Consider the following 15,145-nt stretch of genomic DNA (forward strand, 5'->3'; position numbering starts at 1 on the left):
TGAAATTCGTTTTTCTTTACACGCTAGTGACGTGACTGTTTATGTAAACGTCATGGGCTTTTTTGTCATGTAAATCCTGTGAAGAAAAACAAGTACTTATGCAATAAAAAAATGGAATTGAAAGAAACTAGTTAAAATCTATGGAATTGAAAGAATAAAATGACCTATCTACCTCGTCTATGGCCAATTGTACTTCCTTTTCCGTTTCTGCAACTGAGCTGAGACCATGCCGGTTCGTGTTGACTTCTAACGTTTTATTAAAAATAACGTCATTTTAGCAGATTTTCCGACCATCAGAGTGCTTTAAATATTAATCCGCATATCGCATTAATTTTTAACCACACAATTCGTCTTCCCGTTCAACCTTTCACATCTTAATCGGCCTTCCTATCGTCTCATCTTTACACATGGCAGTTTTTGACATGCCTTGCCAGTTTACGATTAAATGTTTTGATTATCGCTGAAGTTGGTTGAAATTTTAAAGTGATGTTGCGTTTGTAATGTTTGTTGTGCCCTGTTTAGTAATTGGGAAAAAATCCTCAAGATAAATATATTCAATACGTACATAACCTTATGTCTTAGGCTTCAATTTTTTTTTTTTTAGCTCGCTGTGGATCTATTGCACCCTTCGCCCGCCGCGGAGAAGAGGCGACACAAGCTGAAGAGGCTCGTGCAGCATCCAAATTCATACTTTATGGACGTCAAATGCCCTGGATGCTACAAAATCACAACAGTGTTCAGTCATGCTCAGAATGCAGTAATTTGCCCTGGATGTTCTACCATCCTGTGTCAACCTACCGGAGGACGAGCCAGACTAACGGAAGGTAAAATTGATCATTATTTAAACTTATAGCTTTCTTCCACTGAGAACAAAAAGATTTCATTTGCAATAATTTTTCAAGATATTCGTGTTAATTTTCCTTAAAACATCTCGCTGCAATTGTTTATTTAATCGTATTATTAAATATTCATTAAAAATCTTAAATAAGATTGTGTTTATTTAAATTTCACAACACCCTGCAACTTGTCTGTTTACAATGTCAACGTGTTGCGAAATATTGTGCAATAATAATAAATACAATATCAACTTGTTCCTTCTTTTGGTTTATTTGTTTTTTTGCACGAATTTTTACCTCAATGTTCGCGTGGTATACTATAGTATGCATAAATAGAATACGATTTTTATTGTTTGTTATTTTCAAAATAAAAATAACACTAATCATAAAATATATTATAATTTAAAGATCACAACATCAAATATAGCGCAGATAAAAATTAAAACTCTAATTCTAGGAACACGGCTAAAAAACAGTATTTTTGGATTAATGAGAAACATAAAAAAAACTTTTAACTAATCAGGCTATAACCACATTTTTTTGTAGACAAATTAAATGTTGTCATTGCCATTTTATTTACACCAAATAAAAATTAAATATATAATAAACCACAAACGATGCAAGATACCATATTTATAACTAAATATTTTTGTTAATAGAAAAAAACGATCTTTCGCTCTAAACAAAATTGTAACTTCAATGCTCGCGGTAGTCCCTATGATTTAACTCCAAATTTAATACCTGTGTGCTCACACCCAGTGTCTGTGTGACACTGATTTTTAAGGTCGATGAATACACAGACGCTTAACTTAGCCTCCATGGTTTAGTGGTTAAGACACTTGATCCACGCATGGAAGGTTCCGGGTTTGATTCCAGATAAGAACACAAAAATCTGAAATGTGATTTTTCTCAAGCCTGGGGGTCTGTGCTATTCATCCCTTTAATTGGACCTCCCGGCCTTGTGTTGTAATTCAAAAATATAATAAATGCCCTGGATTACTATAGTAATTCGTGCGAGTACTCTAGCTTTAAGCCTGCCATTGAAAATGTTTACTAAAAATAAACATTTTCAACCATTACGCATTTTATGTCAAATTCATGACACAATGTCTTATTGTTTAACAGTGTTTTTTTTTAAAACTGTGGGTTGTGACCCCCTAGGGATTCAACCTGGCTTGTCACAAGCAAGGTAAAATTAAAAAGCAAGGAGTTCAGGTTCTACGCTACAGCAAAAACGAAACAATATCAGAGTGAAGACTGACTGCTTGGTTTTTTTTACCAATTTGTCGAATCGTGGTTCTATTTTCAAGAGGCAAATAACCAACGTCAGTTCATGTAGGTAGGATGTGGCAAATGGTGCTAATAATTTTTAAGCTTCCTTTGCTAGCTCTGAATAATCTTCTTTCTATAAATTTTATATTTGAAGCCCTGTGGTTATTCATTATAATTAAATAAATAAAACAACTTTGTTTTCAACCACTAATTTGTTCTACCGCACTAATTTGCACTAATCTGTTCATACAAAAGACTTCAATTTTATGTGAATTAAATTCCATTTTATCATGCCATCAGCAGCAAGATCTATGAGATTTATATATCCCGCTGCGCCCGCTTCTACCTTGCACTTGATTAATAATTATATGGCCGCAAAAAAAGACAATTAAATACGTTGTCGTTGAAATCGCAAATATACGAGTTGTAGGTATGATAAAATAAAGGTCCTGGGGGTCCCGTATTAAAAAAGGTAGAAAAACCCCGGTATAACATATAGTATCACTTCATATTACCATCATTTTATACCCTTCATAAATATTTTCAATCAATCAATGATTGATTATATTTAAAAAAAAATAAGAAATCAAATAGTGCACCCACTTATTTAATTTTTATTTTAAAATAGATAGAAAAAAAACACATCAGAATATGCCCAAATTAAAATTTCTCAAAAGGCATCTCCAGTTTCCAAAAAAGTGACACCTCAATCTCCTCCACTATTTTAATAATTAAACTGTATCTGCAGTTCAGTTATCTAATCTATATAAATCTAAATGTTATTTATCTGTATTAATTATTAATGCAAAATGACTTGATTTCAATTCTGCTCAGTTGCATTTTAAGAATTCTGGTGATTGATAAGATGCAAAATTTAATTTATAGGCATTTAATTATGATTAAAATGTGTCATTTTCCCTCAAAATTAATGGTTCAGTTGGTATTCGGAATAATGTGATTAATTCATTGGTATAGTATATCATTATCCCCCCTTTATTAAAAAAACTTATCTGTAAGACCTCTGTCAAGTTGGGACAAAATAAAAATATTGCAATTATTTAAAAACAGATCTCAATAGTTTACCATGTTTTTCTTCTTAACGATTTTGTTTTGTGAAATCTTTTACAAATATTGTATACATTAAGACATTGGTGTTTTTAACACTATATTCATAAAATTAATATAAAAATTCAATATGATCTTGAATAGATGAAATAAAAATCTTTCATAATGTATTCAAATTAGCTATCTGAGTAAAACAAAGAAGTGTAGTTAATTTTATATAGCACTTACATGATTTTTCTAGATCAATCAATAATTTGGAAATTAAAACTACCACTTCTCTTTTTACATATTGCATTTTAGTTTCTGATTTGGTACAAATGAAGTTTCATAGGAACAAAAACCTTATTTGATTTATTTAATCTTTATTATAAAAATATTTCATAAGAAGCATCGTTTATGTGTTAACCTCAATTTATTGTCAATATCACTAAATATATATTTTTCTTTTTCAGGATGTTCCTTCAGAAAAAAGCAACACTAATAACCTACCTGGAGTGGGAGGCGGAATGTGATGTTGATGCAACATTGTGTGTTTGATTTACTCTACAATTTTATGTAAAAAAAAAAGTAATAAAAGCTAATCCGAAAGATTCCAGACTTTCATTGTGGAAACATTTTTTTTTTTATAACCATTCCAGTAATAAAAAGTTACCCAAAACTTTAAATATTAGAAAAAAAGAACAGATTTGTGAGCGCATATAAAACTAAGTAATATTTATTGAATTATGTGTTTTTAAAAACAATATTGTTATATGTATAACATTTTTTAACTGTAATAAATCTTCTAAGTATTAAATATTTGTTTACTTTCATACAAAAATATTTAAAGTTAAAGAAAGCCAATAATAATTTTATAAGAATCTCACCTATATAAAATATCCAGTTCTTTTTCTTACATAAAGCAATCTAAAGAATTACAGAAATATTGAAGTTCAAACATGGACAGAAGGGCGAACGTAAGATGGAAGATTGATGAGCACTGTAAATGCCTCGACTTCCATATTCCGTTTTTGCTAGACATTTTCAGTTGATGTGAGAGACAAAAGGTTGAGGAAGTTCAATTTAGAGAAAAAAAAAGTTTGATGTCTGATGGTTTTTTTCTTTTTGCGTACAAGTAGGGAAGCATGCGGTACCGTGTATACCTTTTTTGAACCGCCGTAACTCTGAAGTTTCTGTTAAATTTGAAAGTAATGGTTTCGGTTTGTTATTTTATAGTTTTTTTAATTGGATACCAGTTTTTTTATTTTATTGGTTTAACCGTGGTACATTGAACGAACTGCAGGTGGCGCATTGCGTTCTTGTGGCCATTATTTTAAAATAGGCGCCATGGCAAATTAATTAATTGAATTCCGTGATTGAGGCATTCATTTTCCTCTCAAGCATAGCAGTTCTTATTCCTATCTCTATTTTACAACCCCAGACGTGAATGTAATATGGTAAAAAAGTTCAAGTTGTATGGCGCATCTGACCTTGTATGTGAAAAATTGGCATATGGTATACAAAATGCTAGCCACCACTGGTTTAAGGTATCGATCCACTGTGACCCAGAAATGAGCCACAGTGGATCAACCTTAAGGTTACAGCGGATCAGACTGGAATACACTGAATTATGCTATTAAAATAAAATACAAGTGTTCATTTAAATACTGTTATTAAATTTGTACTTTATGTAAATTCTCAATTCAATAGGCTTTGAAGATAAAAATCACATTTTCTATTTTGAGTTAATTTGGAGTATTGGTTGCAATAATGGACTTCACATCTCAATGCTCTTTCTTCCTTTCTTGGACCTGCTTTTAGCAATCCAAGAAACTGGAAATTACTTAAAACTTTTTATTTGTATGAAAAAAAAAAAGCGATCCACTGTGACCAAAGATAAAATGATTCACTGTAACTCAATTACAGTTTTCGTTGATATAAAAAATAGCAAGCTCCTTTATAACAAACTCCAATAGTGTACTTTATATTAAACACACCAATGAAGGAAAAAATCAAACCTTTAAAATTTCCCATCCATATTTGAAAAAAACATTTTTTAAATACACATAGAAAAATAATTTTGTCTTAACGTATTGACCGAAGCGTCGCAGCATGTCCTCCAGTTTTGATGTCGTGAAGGTAACTGTGGCAAAAGGGGGTATGAAAAAGTGTTAACTAAATGGAAATGTGTGTGTGCGTGCAATAATATAGAAGCTATTGCAAACGATCCACTGTTACCCATGCTCCCCTGTGTAATACAATCAATCAATATAAAGTAAACATGAAATACTAATAGTACTAATGGAAGTAATAAAAGAATGGTGCCTTCTAGTAAGGACCAGGCATTTAAGGCTTTAGATTATCACAACGTTATTTTGGTACGTGTATTTGTACACAAATCTGGATTTCTCCCAAGGGGGAGTAGGTATATATTTTTTTATTTATATCCTTACAGAGATGAGGTAGAATTTTTTTTCAAATTCAGGATTATAATTATTCGAGCGTTTACAGGGCTTATGACCTAATCCTAGACCTTATGAAATAAAGTAATCTGCTAATTAAAATACTTAACTTCAATATCAATACATAGATGGCGCTCCAACTCGCTTGTGAATGGTTTCTCGTTTAGTAAGATATATACAAAAATCAAAAATGTTATCTGTGTGGATATTCGCTAATAAGCGGAATGGGGAATGTTGAAGTATCTACTTAAAGTAGCCACTTAACCCAGCCAATGACAGGTCATAAGCCCTGTAAACGCTCGAATATCCATAATCCTGAATTTGAAAAAAAAAATTACCTCATCTCTGTAGGGATTTAGATTATCACGCTGAGGACCTTCCTTTGGTATCTGTTTTACTTATTATTAAAGGGGATTTAAATATTGCTAAAAGTAAAAAAATAATAAAAAGAAATAACATCTTTGTGTTGACAAATATAACAAAATCATGAATATAAACTGAAACAAAACCAATTGGTTAAACCATTAAATTTTATTGCATTACACATGAAATAAAATAAAAATAATGAGGAAGTTCAGTGTTTTTTATTATTTGTAAATAGACCATAAAACTAAGCCATTTTTTTTTTCATATTTATGTATCGTATTGTCAGCGCTATGATTTTTTTAAATTACTCTGCGTGTGATGTCTCAAGTTCTCTTCCTCTTTTCTCGATCAGTTGGTCTTACGATTGGTACGACAACGTACCATAAGCCGGAAATCTTTCCAAACTCTCTTATAATTCGTTTGTTTTGAATCAACGTTCGCGTAATGTCAAATCTTATTTTATTGTTGTCATTATTTCGTATTTACTGCATTTTGTGGTTACCTACCGTATTGTATAGTACTCGTCGCACATTATTCATTCGATGTGTATCAGTTAAATTTTAAAATAAAATGCTTTTTTTTTCAGAATACGGTTTTGATATTTAACATACTTTAAAAAAAAAAAACAATTTATATCATTTCTTGATTTGAATTTCAACAAAAAGGTTTCTAACTTTTTACTAAGCTCTTTATTGTACCATTTTTAATACAATTACAAGTTTTAAACAATTATTTTTTTATACTTACGCACCCACACACACGCACCCTCTCCCTCATTCATTCCCACACGCACATGTATCCTCTCCCTCATTCATTCACCCATATACACATTCACATACACATGAATACAAACGTCACACAAATACAATTACGAAACTTCTTTTCTTATATATTATGAGTCATTATATTTACAGTGGATTTTTTTAATTGGCTTTAGCATTGTTAAGATTTTTCTACTTATTTTGTTTATGTAATAGCTGTAAAAATCCCAAATAAAATAAATAAATAAATAATTGGTTGATTCATATGAACTAGTGACGTTGTTTGAAGTAGTTCGTTATTATTAAAATATTTTTTCATACATTTTCAAGAAACTTTGCAGTACAATTTAATGTTTTTTTTTACCGCGCAGAAGAAAACATTTTTTGTATACAATTTTTTATAGGGTTAAACTTCTTCATTAGCTTGTAGTAAGCTTAATATTAATTTTGAACTATATTTTATAAGTGAGTGTTTTAAAAATTCAAGTTGAAATTTAATCGTAATTCAGTAAAAAAATGGAAGCATATCACAAGTTATTTTAATAATGATCGAGGAAGATGCCATATTTACTGTACGAAACATCCTTAAGGTTATGCCATTGTATTGTATGATCAAGTAACAACTGTAGGACAACTTATGTGTATTTAGCTACAATTAAAAAAGTTATTCAGCAGAATATTAATTGTATTACTATTAATCTACTTTTAAATTTGTAAGTATATAAGATCACATAGGTACATAAAATAATAATATTCTTAGATTACAAAAAAAACACATTTCAAACAAAACAAATTTGTTATGATTTTATAAACAATAAACACCTTCAATTTACAATTGAATATGTAAATGTGGTATATTTCTAAATAGAGAACATCCTTTTCTTCACAAAATAAATTAAACAACTAAAAATTAACCAAGCCTTGAAGTAGTTTAAGGAGATTACTGAGCTCCTTATAATTTTATTTTTAAAATATTCAAGATGGAATTTGAGAACGTAAAGAATGCAGATGATATTATTATGATTTTTTAAATATTTATTTATTTAAACAAATAAAATAACAAACATAATTGTTGTTTTTGCTCCTGCAAAACCGAGGCTTGTCTGCGGGTTACATTACATTTTTTTATTTTTTTTAATTTATAAAAGATAAGTTCATAGTTTGATTACAGATAAAGAATATAATATATTTGTGTGTACACTTAAGTTTCACTTGCTGTTTTTGATAAGTTTTTGACTATTTTTTCAAATGTATTTAGGTTTTTTCCTCACAATTTTCAACAGGTATTAAATTAAACAGTTTTGGTACTACACTCTGTTTAATTTCTGTAGTAGTTTTTCTGTTTTGGCACCGTCAGCTGCTGTGCCGATATTTGTCGGGCCACGATCTGGTGGGTTACTTTGGATTTAAAACTGCAATCGAGGAAATGATCTGGCATTATCTTATACTGACATTGTTTGTTAATAGGCAAAACGTTAACATAATCAAATAATATTTTATTGTTGTCTTTTGCCTCAATCTTTATTTTTACAGATACGATAGTTTTTAAAATTTGTACTTGTAGATTCAAGACTTTGTCTGATCTACCACTATGGGTAAAAGTGCGATGGTTGTTTGTTTCTATTATATTGAATGGATTTTTTTTCAATATTAATCTAATTAGTGAATTACCCAAAGCTATTTCAAACCCATCAATTCATTTGTATCAGATTTAAAATTAAAATATAATATTAATAAGCTATAGAACTAATTTCATTAAAAAGTTTAATTGTCCTTTTCATTGAAATAAAATATATATATTAAAATAGGGATTACTAATGTTATTTTTAATATCTGGAATGGTTGTTTTTAATGCAAATTAATACTGCCAGAATTATATTTGCATACCTAAACTTAAATTTCCTTAGAAATTCAAACTGTAGTAAGCCAATTAATTATTCAAATAATGTTCATCAGTGTTTCTTTACAAATATTGAATGAATTTCATTTGAGAAATTATTTCAAACTAAACAAAAATTCATTCTAGAACCTTCAATCTTATATTATCTATTATTCATTTATTTGATATTAGACTAGTACAAAGATAATGGTTTAAACAATGGAGTTTAGATTATTAGATTTCTAACACCAAATTCATATTTTAATTATTAGAACATGAATAATAAAATAAACATTTATAATATAAGTAATACAGGTTGAAGTACCGTAGTAGTGTTGCAGACCCACAGATTAAAGATTAAGTTCTGACTGAGAGGGTAATAGAACAGTGAATCTACTACATGGCAATTAAATTATTGTATTAGTGACATTATTTGCAGTTTTAGGATTTTAAATATCATTTGGAAGTATAAATGACCAACTAACTGTTAGCTTGATAACACATTGTGGACTGTGTTTTGTTTCTGTTGCATACTCAAAAAACCTTTAAACTTTTATATCACATGAAAAACTATAAACAATTGTACCCTTATAATTGCCTTATACTTAACTCTGATACTTTTAAGTCCCCAACTCGATCAGAATTAACCACAGAAATTAGCTTCTTGCAGCAGAGTGGTTTCAGACTGTAATAATATTGCCAAACATGGCTGTCTCTTCCACTACGATGAACCAATTTAAAAACTGCTTGGATGATTTTCGTAAAGAAAGTATAATGTGTACTAGATACAGGGACACCAGCAAATGCTGCTTGCATCTAATAATGATTACACAATTTATTAAGGCAATTAGAATATAAAATTACAACTAATTAACACTATTGCTAACACAATAAGATATATTTTAAGGCCTCTAAAATTGTACTAAGCAAATCAATTACAGTTGTAAATACATCTGTAGTCAAAATTCTTCCACCAGTTAGTAAGTTATTAGGTTACAAATTTTATTTCCACCTAGGTCAGTGGTCAGCAAACTCATTAGTCAAAAGAGTCAAAGATCAGCGATACAAGAATTAAGATTTCTTTAGCGAGCCAAATTCATTTTCGTGTAAAAAGGTTTCCTCAAACCCAATGGACCTTATTATGTGGTAGAAGATTTGCGTATTCTCTCTCTATTTTAACTCAAATTCTTTGAATTGGCGATAATTGACAATTGCGTTGGCAATCTTGATTACCAATTCCAAAATATTGAATTTCTTCTTAGAGATGTCTTCGCACAGAGCGCTTCGTGGTGAATTATGCAACAAACAAGTATCTCGTGATGACAGAAACAGAACCTTTTTTTTTCCGGTCACACTTTTTGTCCCATCTGTTGAAATTGAAACAATTTTATTGAGTGTAAGATGATGTTTCTCTGTCCATTTAATGACAGCGCTTACCACGTGTTTGACCTTTCAGTGTCAATAATCCCAAAAGTTCTTCATTAGGACCCGTTGACAAAATAAGCCAAGAGTGGACTTGGGTTGTGCGAGCCGCACTCGAGTGGCAAAAGAGCCACATGCGGCTCGCAAGCCGCGGTTTGCCGACCACTGACCTAGGTGAACAAATAATTGTTGTTGGCAATCATTTTTCATAAACATTTTTTTAGAAATGTATATTTCACATTGGAGTTTTGATTTCACATTACAGCAAGGAGTTTGTTTTTTTTAATGTTTGAATTTGTTATAAATATGACTTAAAATATGTTTAGAAAGTTTGGACTGGTGCGTTAAATGAGGTTGTGAATTTTTTTTATCACTAAATAGCAAAATGGTCATGGGCCAACATCAATACCAGATTGGTGTGACCTCTAAGCTGAATCCATAACAAAATCATTGGAATACGTTTTTATTCCAATTACTAATTTAACAGCGAAATGATTAAAATTATTTATTTTTTATGGACATTTCTTATTAAAACTCAAAATGAAGTATCATTTCTTAAACTGGTAATACTAGTATTTAAATAAAATTGTGCCTGCTTGGATTTAAATTGTCAATTGAGAAAAGTAAAACTAAACCAAGGATAAATTTACAATAGAGATGGATGTATTTTGATAAACTCTGTAGGGGGTGAAATTTAGTATTTGTTTATAAACATTTGGATATACTTAATAAACGTTTTTGGCTAAACCAAAGGAGTTTCATTTATACTTCATGTCAATATTATCAACAAAATGACACAATTTGTGGTAAATATTGATAACCCTGAATATAAAAAAAGAAGTAGGTATTATACTTATTTTGAAATACCAACTTGAAACACTTATTTTTATAAAACAATTATTTTTAATCACATAATTATGCCGAAATATTTCGTGTATAGCAATTAATATAGACCATCACATTATTTTTTGATACAGTTTTAACAATTAGGTATAACAATATAAATAAATAACAATAATGTCCACCATTATTACAACACATTTTAATAATGAGGTATTGTGATACCATAAATAAATATATCTAGAATGTGCAACATGATTAAAATCATAAAACTTGTTTGTAATAGAGGACTTCGAAAATAAAAATAAAAAAAACAAAATTAACAATATGGTACATACTTAAGTATTATAGAGGTATCTCCTATTTGATATACGTATGTACCTATATAAAATAACATAAATATACAGGCAGATTTTGCTGTGTAACAATGTTTATATTTGAATTAAAAATGGAGACACATCACATATACATGATGCATTCATAAATAGGAGGCATAATATTATAATAACTTAAATCATGTCAATTAAGTTAGTATTAAATAAGTTTTTAAGTATTCACAAATTTGTATTTTGATCAGGCACTTGAGAAAATTTACCAAGACACTAGAATTGCTCAATAAATCAATCAATTGACTGTATTTGATAGGTATGTCCACTTCATGCAGATCTTACAACTTATGATACAACACATAAGGATGATAAAAAAATTATAAATTACATAAATATTGTCATGTTAAAAATCGATTAGTCAGGTATATATTTTGTACAGTAGAATAAGTACTTCTTTGTAACGTTAAAATAATTTTTTTAGATTCAGCGTTACTTGTCCATGAAAAAATGCAGATTTTTTATTTTTTCATATTCTTCTTTTTCCAATGCTACATCGGCATTATGTATGTCAGATTTAATGGCTTCTATTAATTCATCTACAGATGTGAAATTCTTTTCTCCTCTTAAATACCCAAGAATACAAATTTTTAATTCAGATCCATAAAAGTCTCCGTCAAACTCATGTAAAATATGTGTTTCCTAAAATAAACCAAGAATAGTTTAAATTAGTAAAAAAAAAATGACACGTGGACTAAGCCATAATGCGCATCTCTCCACATCACCTACTGTTCATTTATATAATTTGTATGCATATGTAATGTATTATAGAATGAGGGATGCGAAATTAGTATTTTATGGAAACAAAGGACGTATTTTGTTGACTCACCATTGATTTGTGTTCATTATTATAATAAGGGCACCAACCAATGTTCATAACCATTTTATAAACCGGTCCATTATCAACAGAAGCCAATCCATAGTAAACTCCAGGAGGGAAGTCTTTCGGCAATGCTTCAACAACATTTAACGGATAGTTAGCTAGAAAATAGCAAAATATACAGTCAACAAATTTTTAGGACATTTTATGTCACAGATTACTGGACTCGTGCGACAGAGACGACACTCTAGAAAGCCGAAGTTAGCCGTTTAGGCCAGCATTTTATTCAATGTCGGGTAATGTAAGATAGTTAGTTTTCTTCAGGTGCAAGTGTGGGAACTATGGAATGTGTTGTTTATTATAATATGGTGTAACTCCTTTAATACTAATTGTGAGATATAATTTTGAGGTTTTGTAAAATGGAAAACAAAAAATATTTTATCACCATTCAAGTAATTACATTTTATTATTAGAAAACATTCATGAAGTGAATAAGTGGTAATGATTTCAGAATAAAAATTAAAATATCAGCTATTACAATGAATTATAAAACTAACATCGGATTCTTTTCCCCTCTGCCAAGGATCTCAAAACAGTGAACGAAATCTCACTAAACGGTACTGTCGATGTGTTTCTACAGCAAGGGGAGGCATTTCAGAAGCAAGCGGTGTTGTCTCTCCTGACTCGCGATGTCACACTTGCCATTTCCGCCTAGATTATGCTATATTTAATTTAATTATACACTTTGTTAATTTAAGTGGATTTTAAGAATGTTTAGATTAAGTACTACTCATTAATTCCAATCTATTAGGGCTTACTTAAGCCTGTTGATTGGCTTAAAAAAAAGAAAAAAAGATCTATCATATTTTTTTCCTTTGCACTGGTAATACGTTTTCTTGATGGGTAAAGTGCATCCCGTTGAATGTGATACAAATTATTATTAACCGGTCTTCGTTGCTTCTTTAAACAAGAAAACATAGTTCCGTTTTCTTGTAGGGGTAGGCAGAGAGGATAAAACACCATATCACTCTGTCTTTGGATACAGACCTCACTTCCTCTGCATTCATACATCTTCTCATGGATGCATGCCAATTATTCTGATTGAAATTCTATCTTCAAATATTTGTTCTTTTTAGGTAAGTTCACAACGTAAAGCGGTGTTTTGTTTTTAATAGCTTCCTAAAATTTAATGGTAAAAGCTGACTTTTTTCAAAATAAAGCCATCTGATAATGAGCCAGTTAAAGCTATAACCGCAAGTGTTTTTTTTTCAATTTATTATTACATTTTGTAATGCATTAGTACTCAAAAACTCAGTACGATCCATTACCGAAATATTTCAATGGGGCTAAACTAATTTAACGTGGATATACTTCACTATATTACTGTGTTTAGTGACTTACTTCACTATTAAACCGAACCAGTTACAGTTATGTTTTTGTTCTTATATTGTGCATTTTATAATATAAATAAAATAAGTATACAGAAATTCAATTAAAAACATAAATACGTAGTGCTTAAAACTGTATTAAATTTTTTAAAATTCTCTCTGTATATTAAGTCTTCTTGGTATATTCTCACATGTAAAAAAATAAAAAAAGTATATTATTAAGTGTCCTCGGGAGGGTACAAGTGAGGTAATATTTTTAAATTTATTTATTGTTTATAATGTGAAAAAAATGTTTGAATAAATAGTGAATTATTTTAGTTTTTAAGTACCACAGTAAAAATAAATAATACCATATAGTGGAAATTATTAGGAATTTCGAGTTCGTTCACTATTATTATACTGAAGGAAATAGATTAGTCAATGTCTTTTCATCATTATCATTCCCCTTTCCACATCTAATGGTGCATAGGGCAATGCATTGGTACACCAATCGCAGCTTATCTTGATCATTTTTGTCAATAAAAAAATATTTTTAAAAACTTGGAGTTACACCACTATTATAGTAAACGACACAAATATTGGTGTGATAAACCACCTATTAATGAAATATATTTCAGAAATCGAGCCTGAGACCTCAGGCATAGTAGGCAAACAAACCAACCAGTAGTCCATGAGGCGCGCTAATCTCTATTTAATTTTATTTTTTTATGATTTTTGCGTAGTAGCCATCAAGTTAAGAATACTTCATTATCCAAGGTTCTGATCCTATTTCACAACCAGAATTGTATTATTTATTCTGCCGGGATACAAGAGAAAGGGAGGGAATAAGCACATTCATACAAAAAATTAAGGCGCAGTTTTACAAAATTTTTAAAAAGGTAAAATCCTACGTCTGAGTGAAAATTAGCAAAAGTCAACTGTTTCCTGTAAGCATATTAAGATTTTTCTAAAAGTATGTGAATACAAAGTGCGAAATTTCTCACGTTTATCTTTACACTTTATCTTATCCATTCAAGGTTTGAGTCAACAATTTATGAGTCATAACACAAAAAATATAAAAGCATGAATTAAATTTCAATTTACTACATTCAGTAGGTACTATTAGATAAAATACACTTTCACGCCATTTTAATGATGAATAATGATAATTATTAATTGTTTTGTCTAGTGTGTTTTATACTTTGTAGACTATCTTAAACTACAGTATCTATAAGTGTCAATTTATCTGGAAAAAAACAAATTCAGATAATTATTAGGTTACCTGTAGGACATTTGAGTTGCTTGGATCCTCTTCCAAAACCTTTGATTACTTCACCTTTTGCAAAATATGGCAAATATTCTGAAGTCATTTTTATGAACTACAATATAAAATAAATTATTTATTTTCGGTTTTTTAGTGTGAAGATTTCTTTGAATTTTGGAAAACACGAATTAATTTATTAAAATATTTGAAATAAATTAACACTTAACCGCATTCAACATTGAACCCACAGATCAATATAATCTGGACTCTAGTAATTTCGCAGATCATCGAATAACCTGAATCGATTGAAATTAACAACACACATTGGACAAAACAAAACGAGTACTAAAACTAGAATTTATATTTACTCAAATAATGTGACATTTTTTACGAACGGTCAATGTTGCCAGATTTTGTCAGATCAGC

At 29.8% G+C, this 15,145-nt stretch overlaps 2 protein-coding genes across 4 annotated transcripts; one reads left to right on the forward strand and one right to left on the reverse strand.

The window, feature by feature from the left end:
* The first annotated feature begins 196 nt into the window (after positions 1-196).
* Positions 197-3,763, forward strand: RpS27 (ribosomal protein S27). The gene is made up of 3 exons (XM_088227890.1): positions 197-232; positions 605-824; positions 3,626-3,763. Exons 1-3 carry the CDS (start codon positions 227-229, stop codon positions 3,652-3,654), a joined length of 255 nt encoding a protein of 84 aa, XP_088084016.1. The 5' UTR covers positions 197-226; the 3' UTR covers positions 3,655-3,763.
* A 6,191-nt stretch (positions 3,764-9,954) lies between these two features.
* On the reverse strand, positions 9,955-15,142 carry Rfk (Riboflavin kinase). Of its 3 annotated transcripts, none has more exons than XM_088227895.1 (4): positions 14,947-15,091; positions 14,738-14,834; positions 12,098-12,249; positions 9,955-10,212 (listed from the first exon to the last, which is right to left on the reverse strand). In XM_088227895.1, exons 1-4 carry the CDS (start codon positions 14,956-14,958, stop codon positions 10,102-10,104), a joined length of 372 nt encoding a protein of 123 aa, XP_088084021.1. In that variant the 5' UTR covers positions 14,959-15,091; the 3' UTR covers positions 9,955-10,101. The 3 variants fall into 3 exon arrangements, with proteins under 3 accessions (XP_088084021.1, XP_088084019.1, XP_088084020.1); XM_088227893.1 differs by lacking the exon at positions 9,955-10,212 and adding an exon at positions 11,063-11,910 and having other exon boundaries at positions 14,947-15,142; XM_088227894.1 differs by lacking the exon at positions 9,955-10,212 and adding an exon at positions 11,063-11,910 and having other exon boundaries at positions 14,738-14,957.
* Positions 15,143-15,145: the final 3 nt, after the last annotated feature.

Source organism: Micrasema longulum, unplaced genomic scaffold, assembly GCF_059751315.1.
Source record: "Micrasema longulum isolate JH-2025_06_02 unplaced genomic scaffold, ASM5975131v1 h1tg000548l, whole genome shotgun sequence".
Lineage (NCBI taxonomy): Eukaryota > Metazoa > Arthropoda > Insecta > Trichoptera > Brachycentridae > Micrasema > Micrasema longulum.

Excerpts from the sequence above, each read along its gene's own strand:
- RpS27 (XM_088227890.1), top strand. Across the intron at positions 825-3,625 it reads ACGAGCCAGACTAACGGAAG|GATGTTCCTTCAGAAAAAAG; the intron begins GTAAAATTGATC and ends TTTCTTTTTCAG.
- Rfk (XM_088227893.1), bottom strand. Across the intron at positions 12,250-14,737 it reads GCAACTCAAATGTCCTACAG|CTAACTATCCGTTAAATGTT; the intron begins GTAACCTAATAA and ends GCTATTTTCTAG. Across the intron at positions 11,911-12,097 it reads ATAATGAACACAAATCAATG|GAAACACATATTTTACATGA; the intron begins GTGAGTCAACAA and ends GGTTTATTTTAG.